The 12152-nt window shown below is 48.7% G+C and overlaps 1 protein-coding gene across 2 annotated transcripts; it reads right to left on the reverse strand.

The window, feature by feature from the left end:
* Positions 1–620: 620 nt before the first annotated feature.
* On the reverse strand, positions 621–11498 carry LOC103647843 (uncharacterized). Of its 2 annotated transcripts, none has more exons than XM_035965484.1 (4): positions 11302–11498; positions 10641–10839; positions 10299–10496; positions 621–9672 (listed from the first exon to the last, which is right to left on the reverse strand). In XM_035965484.1, exon 4 carries the CDS (start codon positions 4127–4129, stop codon positions 1778–1780), a length of 2352 nt encoding a protein of 783 aa, XP_035821377.1. In that variant the 5' UTR covers positions 4130–9672; positions 10299–10496; positions 10641–10839; positions 11302–11498; the 3' UTR covers positions 621–1777. The 2 variants fall into 2 exon arrangements, with proteins under 2 accessions (XP_035821377.1, XP_035821376.1); XM_035965483.1 differs by having other exon boundaries at positions 621–10059.
* Positions 11499–12152: the final 654 nt, after the last annotated feature.

The raw sequence follows: 12152 nt of genomic DNA on the forward strand, positions 1-12152 counted from the left end.
GTTGGGAACTCCTGGAACATAGAGCACCTCCGAAAGTTTTACCCCTAGCTGTATTTCAAAACATCTGGGGCGACCATGTATTCTGTATAATGGAAATACGTCATCAATAAAGAGAGATTTCAGAGATACTCGGCTCGTTTACGATTGACTTGCATTCTTACTTAACTCGGGGTTACCACTATGCCCTACAAACGGAGCAATCGACTTAAGTCGACAACGACTTAAGGCGGTGCAACATGCTCACGCTTACTTAACTCGGGGTGACCACTATGCCCTACAAACGGAGCAATCGACTTAAGTCGGCAACGACTTAAGGCGGTGCGACATGCTCACGCTTACTTAACTTAGGGTGACCACTATGCCCTACAAATGGAGCAATCGACTTAAGTCGACAACGACTTAAGGCGGTGCAACATGCTCACGCTTACTTAACTCGGGGTGACCACTATGCCCTACAAACGGAGCAATCGACTTAAGTCGGCAACGACTTAAGGCGGTGCGACATGCTCACGCTTACTTAACTTAGGGTGACCACTATGCCCTACAAACGGAGCAATCGACTTAAGTCGGCAACGACTTAAGGCGGTGCAACATGCTCACGCTTACTTAACTCAGGGTGACCACTATACCCTACTAACGGAGCTATCGGCTAAAGTCAGTGATGGCTCAAGCCGGTGCAGCTTACTCGTGCTTACGCAGCTCAGGGGATGACTTCCATATCCCGAAAACAAACTTCATAATCATCATGCAGCGTACCACAAATTTGCAAATTAATAAATTCTGTGATCATGTCATTCGAATGATAAGCCGATAACCCCTAACAAGTACCTGATCATGCTAACCGCGCGCTCATAGCACGCGAAATGTTTCTCTATTTTCCAATGTCTTTCTCAGGAACGACTGACGAAGAAGGGCGATTCGAAGAATCGGGGGCAGCATTCACATCGGCTCTTATGTCTTCAGGGACAACCACGCCGGGTCTTCTCATCAAGATTCGTCCTGCCCGAATAGCCTTGTCCAGGGCTTTATCACGCTGAGCTTTGAGAGTAATAGCAGTTTCCTCGGCAACTTTAGCAGCCAGCTGAGCAGTTTCTAACTCCTGAGCAATGGATTTCTTAGAAGTTCGGAGTCCCTTGATGGTGGCATCCTTTGCTGATATCAATTGCGTGAGGCGGGTCACTTCATCTGTAGATTCTTGCAGCCTGCAACGCTGATTGTCCAGTTCTTCCATCGTAAAACGGTGGCTCCTCTCCAAGATGGTTAGCGAGTTGCTAGAGTCTCGATACAATCTGTCCAGATTGTCGCGAGAGGCAGCAAGGATACGTTTTTCTTCCTACAAACAAAAATCAACTCATTCAGAATCCAAGCATGTAATAAGGCAAAGCACGGTTTTGTAAGTTACCTTTTCAGAGTCAAGCCGAGCATGAAGAGAAGAACTCAGAGCGTTGGCGTCATCCAAAGCAGCGGAGACCTGATTCAGTTCAGTCTGGCTCTGAGAATACTTCTCTTCGAAGTCAGCACACCGTTGAGCCATTTCAGCTTGATCTCGGGAATGTTTTTCCTCAAGAACTGCAATCTACCGAGTCATTCCTATCAAGAGGTAATCAAACGAAATGAGGTCAGAAGGTAAAACAATCCACGAATAAAGGCAAGGAAGAAGAGGAAGAGCACCAACCCGCATTAGTCGCCTCCAACTCGGATACACGACGATGAAGCGACGCCGGATTCCAACGCTCAAGAGATGAAGCCACTTCTGGGATGGAAGCACCCTGCGATTTCAGCTGGCTGGCCATCCCATCCACCAAAGCCTGATGAGAAGAAGCGGATGAGCATAATGACAAAAATTCATGCAACGTAAAGAACAAGCTAAAGTACAGCACAGTACATGGAGGTTGGAAAAGAACGAAGGGATTCCTAAGTCAGGAGAAATCAGCTGATAGTCAGGTGCCAGACCACCACCCGAAGCAGCTTGCAGCGGACCAGCAGGAACGAGCTCAATACATTCAACAGAGCCTAACGCCAGACCAGTGGGGATGCTGCCCTCTAAAGCGACCCCCTGATCCAGAGTTTGGGCCACCACTATACCGCCAGAGTGTGGAGGTGAACCCGCATGAACATCCATGGAAGTGCAGGAAGGAGACCTTGCTCGGACACCCTCGGGGGCTGGGTCACAGTTGGCACTGCCCACTTGAGCCGGATCATCCCCGGCAACACCCTCGGGGGCTGGGCAGTGGCTTATACTCTTCACCCAAGCTAAGTCTTCCCCAGCGACATCCTCGGGGGCTGGGCGCGTGTCAGCACTATTCAAGGGGTCCAAGCTCTCTGCCGTAACCACCTCTAAGGTTGACGGGCCTTCAGCTACTTCCATGGGACCAGGACAATCCAAGTCAGCATCCCGACCCTCGAGATCATGCTCTAAGGTCGACGAGGCACGGGATGACCTCAACCCAGCATCGGGCACGGCAGCACAAGTCTCTGTTGCATCAACATCCACAGGCTCTGATAGCAAATCCTCTGGGACCATATCCTCTAGAGTTTGATCAAAGTTGGCCATGGACAGTTCTTGCAGACCAATAAGGGCAGACAAAGCAGGAGAAGGAACTCCACTACTTCCACCGCTGGCGATGAACTGCCGACTGTTTTTCCGAGTTAAGGGAGCTTCATCTTCTTCCTCTTCATCCTCCACAGCGGCAACGCAAGCAGCACACCCATTGGGATCAGCAACAGTTTGGGCACACCCATCGGGATCAGTGTCAGTAAGACCAGTTGCAGGCACTTCTTCAGCAGCAGGAGCTAAGGTACCGGCGTCCTCATCAAAACTGGATACTCGCCGGAGGCGTCTTCTCTTTTTCTTTTGCTCATCAGCAGAAGGCTCGGGCTGACTGGTTCGGCTAGGGCGCCTCGGTCGAGTGCTGATAGGTTTTGGGACATCCAAAGTTGTATCAACCTCTGGAAGGGGCACCACTGCCAACGTACCATCAGGAGCAGCATCGGATGAATCCTCAGCTAACAGATCAAGCATATCATTTATGTCGGCATCACTAGGGTTCAGAGGCACTTCAAAATAAACCTGCCGTTCATCATCAGGGATTGTCCCGAGCGAAGCGACCAAAGTATTGACTTCTTCAGCAGAGGGTCGCACTCTAAGGCCCAAATTGCTGTCAGTCACAGGCGGATTTGACACAAAAAGGGTGAAAGCTTTGGGAGGGGGTAGGTTCCAAGCCGAGTATGCCACTGGAGCACCAACATTTGAAACTTTACCCCTGAGGATCATTTCAAGTCGGCTTACCAAATCAACAGAAGGAATTCTCCTATTGGTAACCCGAGTTGAGTCGGCCAGCCCTCGATACAGATATGCCGGGTAGGCCCTGTCTTTCAGTGGCTGAATGTTCTTGAAAACAAAATCAGTGACCACAGCTTCGGCAGTCAGACCTCTCTCTTTCAGTAATCCGACTTCAGTAAGCAGCACGCCTGCCTCGGCCACTTCCTGATCTGTGGGAGACTCAGTCCAACTCGGAGTACGAACGTCTGGCTGTCTTCCTGACCGGGAGGGGAGAGAATTTCCATAATTATCAACTATAAACCACTCCAGATGCCACCCTTTAATGCTATCTTTGAGGGGAATCTCAAGATACTCAGTCTTCCGCCCACGGCGCATCTCCAAACTGGCACCTCCGACCAGCTGGTGTTGCCCCCCGGCCATCCCAGGGCGACAATGATACAGATACTTCCACAAACCGAAATGCGGCAGCACACCGAGGTAGGCTTCGCATAGGTGAACGAAGATGGAGATTTGGAGAATGGAATTAGGGTTCAAATGGGTCAGGTTGATATGATAAAAGTCAAGAAGGCCATGGAAAAAAGGAGAGATGGGAAGGCCGAGGCCGCGGAGAAGAAAAGGAGCATAAACTACTGACTCGTGGGTATCTTCGGTTGGGACAGTAGTCCCGTGGCAAATCCGCCAAGAACAGAGTTCCCGCGGAGGAAGAACCCCGATGGAGACGAGGCGGAGAAGCTCAGCTTCGGAAATAACAGACATGTGGTTACCTGCGAAGGGTAACTGACTGTTGGGGTCGATTGCGGGGATCACTGCAGCAGACGAGTTCGCAATTTTCCTCTTGGGCGCCATCTTGCTTCTCACTGGCGAACAGAGTAGGGGGCGAGTGGCAGAGAAGATTCAGATGCGGGAATGCAAGAACTAGGGCACGGAAAGCAAAGGCGGCTAAAAGCGCAGCTCTTATGGGATATTCTCGAGCCAGATACCGTTTCAAAAAGTGCCCAGTCATCACCCGGCGGTTATTTCCAAAACCCCAGCAGGCCACGTGGTCATCCGGCAGTTATTTCCAAAAAGCCGATGCGCCACCTCATCACTCGGCGTTGACTCTAAAACGCTGATTTCATATTCAGTCGCTCGGCATTACCTCTAAAATGCCGACGTCACCATCCAGTCACTCGGCGTTGCCTCTAAAACGCTGATCTCGTGTTCAATCGCTCGGCATTACTTCTAAAAAGCTGACGGCGACCTCCAGTCACTCGGCGTTGCCTCTAAAACGCTGATCTCGTGTTCAATCGCTCGGCATTACTTCTAAAATGCCGACGGCGACCTTCAATTACTCGGCGTTGCCTCTAAAACGCTGATCTCGTGTTCAATCGCTCGGCATTACTTCTAAAATGCCGACGGCGACCTTCAATTACTCGGCGTTGACTCTAAAACGCTGATTTCATATTCAGTCGCTCGGCATTACCTCTAAAATGCCGACGTCACCATCCAGTCACTCGGCGTTGCCTCTAAAACGCTGATCTCGTGTTCAATCGCTCGGCATTACTTCTAAAATGCCGACGGCGACCTCCAGTCACTCGGCGTTGCCTCTAAAACGCTGATCTCGTGTTCAATCGCTCGGCATTACTTCTAAAATGCCGACGGCGACCTCCAGTCACTCGGCGTTGCCTCTAAAACGCTGATCTCGTGTTCAATCGCTCGGCATTACTTCTAAAATGCCGACGACGACCTTCAATTACTCGGCGTTGCCTCTAAAACGCTGATCTCGTGTTCAATCGCTCGGCATTACTTCTAAAATGCCGACGGCGACCTTCAATCACTCGGCGTTGCCTCTAAAACGCTGATCTCGTGTTCAATCGCTCGGCATTGCTTCTAAAATGTCGACGCCGACCTTCAATAACTCGGCGTTGCTTCTAAAATGCTGATCTCGTGTTCAATCGCTCGGCATTACTTCTAAAATGCCGACGACGACCTTCAATCACTCGGCGTTGCCTCTAAAACGCTGATCTAGCGTTCAGTCGCTCGGCATTATTTCTAAAACGTCGACATAGACTACAAGATTACTCGGCAGCTACTTCTGGAAGCGTCAATGTGATGCCCAAGTTATTCATCTACTATCTCAAAAGAATCAGTTTCATAATCAAGCAAAGCGAGTCATCAAGAAGAAGCCAACGTCATTCTTTCATTAAGGGAAGACAATAAGCTTACAAATCAACTCTTTGCGAGTTGATGCTTCCCTACTATTACTACATTACATTACTACTACTACTATACTACACTATACTACTCTACATTACTACTACATTATTCTAACTACACTACACTAATATCTAAAGACCAGTGGCGTTTAGCCACTGGCCTTGCTGCTGCTGCCGCCGCCGCCGCCCCTGGTGCTGCCCTTGTTGCTGCCGCCTCTGGTGCTGCCCTTGCTCCCGTCGCCGCCGCTGCTGCCCCCGCCGCTGCTGCTGCCGTCACCGTCGCCGTCGCCACCGTCGTCGTCGTCGTCGCCGTCGTCGTCGTCATCCTCGTCCTCACCGCCGTCCGAGTCCTCCTCATCCGAGGAGTACTCCGACTCATCCGAGCCCTCGAGCCCGGAGCGCTCGACGGCCCGGATGTACGTCCAGACTTCCGCGGCAATCTCCTGGGAGTCGTCTGAATCATCAGACGACGTCGGGGGAGAGACGGGAGTCGGAGACCCCTCGGACTCGGAGGAGAACTCCTCCTCCGAGTATTCCGAGTCGCCGAAGTCCTCCGACGGAGGAGTCGGCTCGCGCTTGCGTTTGTTACTCTTGCCCATGGCGGAAGCAGACGGGAGAGAAGAGAAGGATGCAGTAAAGAACAGCGAAGAGATGTGAAAAAACCAGAGGAGCAACGACGTTATTTATAGAAGGGAAAGACAACCGCTCACCTCCAACCGCGGTCACTGAACAGTCGCAAAGCATTCAATAAGTACTTTCACTCGTCTGAAGACACGTCAGGCGGCTGACGCCGTTTCATGCAACACTACACCCATTGGGACTCCAGTCAACAGCGCAAAGGATATGATTACACCCGCCGTCCCATCACATTACTACTCAGAAGCAGCCGGATAAAACACTCAGCGTACCAAGCCGTCCCTTGCCCACACCCATTGGGGGGGACGCCCAGGAATTATCAGTATATTTTTCAAAACGGTCACATCTGTGCAGGGCACGCAGTGAATACCTCAAGACAAAAATGAGATATCAGTAAGGATCAGAGGAAAGCCAAATATAGCCAGCGAAGTACAAAATATGGCCGACAGAAGCGACGTGAAGACTAGACAGAGAACGTCCATCAAACGTCCAATCAGTCGCAGAAGCAAATAAATTGCACTACCTAGCAAGATATGGATGGATTGCAAACTCGGCTGCTAAAGACAAAATATATGCTGACCTCTGCAGCAAAATATTGATGACATAATGCTGACCTCCAAAGCATAATGCAAATAACTTCATGCCAATTTCTACAAACGAAAGGGATGATTTTCAGCAAAGAGGCACGAAAGGAAGACCTTCGAATGGATTATCCTTAAAAAATCCATTTGAAGGTCGGGGGCTACACCCATTGGGTGCACCTCCGGTGCACCCCATGGATTATCACTCTAAACCGATTTAGTGCCGACTTCTAAGGCATGGGACAAGATTGAAAAGACCAATCCTCAACCAAGGTACAGGAGCGCGCATAGAGATAATTTCTGGGGAAGACCTTCGAGTAGATCATTTTCTAAAATCTACTCAAAGGTCGGGGGCTACACCCATTGGGTGCACCTCCGGTGCACCCAATGAAATCCAGAATTCTACAATTCAAAATGCCGACCTCTAAGGCACAAGCACAAAACTAAACTTCGGTCGAACAAGTGATCGGAGCAAGAAAAGACAGCAGGAAGCCATTTCTTGGGCCTTGGATCTTTGAGTTGATTACCTCTAAATCAACCCAAAGATCGGGGGCTTGTGGGGGATAGATATCCCCCGGGTCCACTAAAGAGATAAAAGACCTCACGAAAGGCCCAAGGGCCCAATAAATCGTAAGGTCGTTCTTTCGTGGGCCTGGGGAGAGACAATCAACGAAGCAGAGAAGATGTAAGACTGGATTGGAGCAAACCCGGACGGCCCACAACGTCGGGCGAGTAAATCGCAACAGAGACTCGACTTCCCGCGCTGAAGCCCCCATGCAACAGAACCATGCGAGGATAAGTCGGCAAGGGTTACGTAGGGATAAACTCAAGAGGTTTACTATCTTTCAGCTACTTGTTGTTATCATATCCACGTGTACTGCCCCACGGTCGAGTATATAAGGCCTAGGGGGCACCCCTTCAGAAGGATCGACCCTACTTTACTTAGCCACTCACGTAAACTCTCTGTGCCTCAGTTCCAGAGAGCCCTCTTGTAACCGCACTCAAATACTCATCAGGACGTAGGGTGTTACGCATCTCTAAGCGGCCCGAACCTGCAAATCTTGTCCACTGTCCCTCGTGCAATCGGCATGAACCATTTTGCTACAGTTGTCGACACCGTCCTACTCCTAAAAACACCTTGAGGGGTAACCCCAGGTGTGCGGTCGGACCCAAAACACCGACATATGTAGCAACAATCAACCCAAAAATTCTAAACAGATTCCTCTAGTGTCTATGCCTTTTTCCCTTGCCTTATTCTCATGCTCTCTGTCGGTACCCTGAATCAGGGGTACCCCTTACTACAGTATGATGGCACGGTGCCTGTGCGGTAATCTCTAGCCACGCGGTGAACAGCACCCGACCCCACCACGTGGACGACTCCAGGGGCGCCACATGGCCGGAAAAGATGATATGTCCCAGGATGCAATCTGTTGGACCGGACCTCCACGAGGAAGCACCGGACCCCTGCACGCACAGCCCGAACCCCCAAATATGGTCCGGGACTTCCAAGTAACTAAGTAAGCGTGTTGGGTCCCTTGGATGGGGTCCGGATCCCTCCGAGTAAGGTCTGGGCCACCCATAACGAGGTCCCGAGACAGGGGATACCCTAGCCTAAGCAAGGGTCCGGTACTGACACGTGTCCAGGCTTTATCCTGTGCGCTTGCGCTCCCCGCTCAGGCGGAGACCCGATGCTGCCACATGGCTTGTTGCCCGTGACGTAAGCCAGCGGGCGGAGCCTGACGTAAGGCCTCTAGGCCGCACGATCTCTGCATTTATTGTGGAGAGGATGCGCCGCCTGTCCACCCTGCTGACAGGCGATGTGCCGCCTCAGCATTTATTGTGACCTGTCCACTCAGCTGGCAGGCGGCATCCAGGCCATCCTGCAGGCGGCGTGCCTGTCCAGTCCATTGCCAAACAGTACGCCCGTGCTGCAAGATGCACTGTGTCCATCATCACTTATGCGTTGCCAGGGAAGCTTTCCCTGCACGCCAATACCACGCAGATCGCGGATGTCAGGGTGCAAGAAGATTGCTCCACCAACTCCAAATATTACATCCATTATATTCCTGGGCCCACATGTCGGGGCTCAGCACCCTTGTACGCCCCTCTTTAGCTATAAAAGGGGAGGCATGCAACATTACAAAGGGACAGACTCAGACACAGTTAGACCGAACTTAGACTTAGACTCTCAGCTCTCAAGCTTTCACAGCAATCCAACATACAGTGGAGTAGGGTATTAAGCTCCGGCGGCCCGAACCACTCTAAATCCTCGCGTGTTCCTGAGTTCATCGTTCATCTACCAACAGGCAAAACGCTTAAGCCCCCTCCTCATCTTAGGATTTAGGGCGGGTGCACTCCGCCACCCGGTCGAAGAATTCCCTCTCCGACACCCTCACATTACCAAAAGTCAGAAGTACTGCACTACACAATAAATAATACTACTGGTCATAACCTAATCAGTAAATACTGGAGAGCGCTGAAATCAAGAGTTCATCCTTGCAACACAAGATTTGCAGTTTTGTTAATAAAACGCCACCCATAAATCCTCCTAAACACTAAATTCTAACATGATGAAAAATGTAATAACAACACCAATGCGAAGATGGTCCAAATCCCCAATGTCATCCTTCGATAACCATCTAAGGTTAAGATCATCAGGGTTCAATTTAGTTATGCTCATAGATGAACTATCCACTCACACATGTATCATTTTTTCCATGTGCGGATGTGCATGTATTTCTCTCTCATGTGGCCATGATTCATGACACCGAAAAACAAGGGGGTACCGAATGCATCTAAAACTAATATAAATAGTCTTCATCTCCCTAATAAAATGTATAACTCCAAGATTTCTACTTTGTAGTGATAGATAGTATCAGTCACCTAAATAACAAAAATGTATACTTCCTTTTATTTCCAAATTGCTTATGAGACACAAGATATAATCCAAACTTGTGTGTTGTAGACAGTGGTAAACCTTGCAATGCCAATAAAACATCATTATACAAAAAGAGATTATCAAGCAGATGAATTATAGGATAATAGGAGCAAGAGGACACCAAATATCGAATAAATGACCAAAAAATAACAATAATGATCCAGGGTGCCGGTGGTGCACCTAGAAGATTTGTTGTTTTTTAGCAGAGAAACTATAAGTGTTGTGTCAAACGTAACATGGCAGCTGGTAGAATTAAATTGCTAATAAAATTGATTAAAGATATAGACATATGAGCACGACGTAGATTTGAACCTTGTCACCTTTAGTATTGTATGGCTTGTTATAGAATCATGTACATGCCAATGTCTACGCATTCCATTTTTACCATTAGCACTAATCCATGTATCTACTTCAACAATATCACCCCTGCAGTAGATTAGAGGAGCGAGTTCGAGCGCATAGTAGGAGAATTAGAATGCATGGCTGATGTACATACTTTGCTAGCATCTGTGAGTAAATCATAGCACGTATGCAAACTCAAATATTTAGAAATGCAGCACAAATATTCAGAAACTCAGAATCTGGGAGAAAATCATAGCATCTAGGCATTTCCTTAGGCATCTATTAGGCACTAAAATATGAGCGCAACAATGAACAAATACTACCTGTTAATTGGTAATTTCCCCGGGCTGTTTGAAGATGGTATGCTATTTCTGAGCGTGCATTCTGTTCTCGGCCTGGGGGAACACGATTGATTTGGGAGCCTCGATGGCACCGTCTGTCACCTCCAATCCTCTCTCTGCGGGCAAACAGTGAATAAGGTAGGCACGTGGGCTAGTGATCTCCATCAGGGCTTCATACACCTGCAATATAGGGTAAAAAAACAGAAGTGTTATGCAACACCTAGATTCAGAAACTCAGAATCTGGAGAAAATCATAGCATGTAGGCATTTCCTCAAACATCTATTAGGCACTAAAATATGAGCGCAACAATGAACAGATACTACCTATTAATTGGTAATTTCCTCGGGCTATTTGAAGATGGTATGCTATTTTTGAGCGTGCATTCTATTCTCGGCCTGGGGGAACACAATTGAATTGGGAGCCTCGATGGCACAGTCTGTCACCTCCGCTCCTCTCTTTGCGGGCAAACTGTGCGTAAGGTAGGCCCGTGGGTCAGTGATCTCCATCAGGGCTTTCATCCACCTGCAATATAGGGTTAAAAACAGAAGTGTTAGCTGAAGGCCAACAACGTAAGCTATTGATTAAGTGACTAAAACAACGTGTGGACCTCAGAAATATACCCACTGTGTTCAAAATTCTCGGACGAATAATTTTTCTGGAATGCAGAATATGGCCAACGAGGATCGCACACCTTCTAAGAAAATTTCTTATATAATCTAACAATCATCAGCGGAACGCTTTTTATGCTATGGATTGCTACCAGGCCAGACAAAGGTTGATGCATGCGTGTACATCAGAGCTAGACCTTGAGGAAAAGAAAAAAAGTCCCTCACTCCATCAGAGCTAGACCTTGCCAATCCCAGCAAGCAAAACAGACGAGGGGACAAGGGAAGAGAGCTCTTCGGGAAGGGGAATGAGGAGGGGACGACGAACCCTAGCAAGGAAAACGAACGGGGGGAGAAGGGGAAGAGCCGCCGCGCTTACCGGGACTGTTCGAGCAATGGCGGCGGGATCTGGAGCCTTCTCGCCGGAGTCGCGGGCGGGCGGGGAAGGGTGGGTACGGGGAGAGGCGGCGGGATCTGGAGGCTTGTCGCCGCAGTCGCGGACGAGCGAGGAAGGGTGGGGTACGGGGGGAGGGAGTGCGAAATGCAGGAAGGAGACAGAGAAAGGATAGGGGAGAATAAGCGTTACGCGTCACCTGGAAGCCTACACACACAACCGCATGCGAGAGGATAGGAATCGTTGATCAACGATTGAACGGTCAAGAAAATTCGGCCGATATGGATAGGCTCTTTGGCCGCGTTTCCTTGCTGCTTTAATAATAAGGAAATATAATATTGTGTCACATCAGATTTTTTAATGACATGTTATAGCATTTAAGATAATTGAGTTTCATAGAGATGAAACCATATTAACTCGTTTCTAAGATCTTTGGAAAGTGTAGTGATTTGTTTCATCCTTACATATTTTACTAAATTTTATGGACAGTGAGTTACATCATTTAATTGGTATGTTAGTCTATAAAACAGTAAATTGATTTTTTACATTGAAAGGCATTGTTTCATTCTGAGTTTCATGACACTTTGGATGATGTGGGTGTGTTGAAAAGAGCGCTACGAAATCTCCATTGTGAATAGCCTAAGGGTCTGTTTGGTTGGGCTGTGGCTGTGAAAAAAGCTGCTGTGGGCTGTGAGCTGTGGAAAAAGCTGCTTTAGGCTGTAAGCTGTTAAAAAGCTAAAAATCGTTTGGTGGAAACCACTATAAGTCGTTAAAAATTCTTCGATATATGTTTTCACAGTTCCATCCGAAAAGCCACTAAAAGCAGGTCCACGGGT

The sequence above is a fragment of the Zea mays genome, chromosome 2 (assembly GCF_902167145.1).
Source record: "Zea mays cultivar B73 chromosome 2, Zm-B73-REFERENCE-NAM-5.0, whole genome shotgun sequence".
Classification (NCBI taxonomy): Eukaryota; Viridiplantae; Streptophyta; class Magnoliopsida; order Poales; family Poaceae; genus Zea; species Zea mays.

Excerpts from the sequence above, each read along its gene's own strand:
- LOC103647843 (XM_035965484.1), bottom strand. The coding sequence starts at position 4,129 with ATGGCGCCCAAGAGGAAAATTGCGAACTCGTCTGCTGCAGTGATCCCC.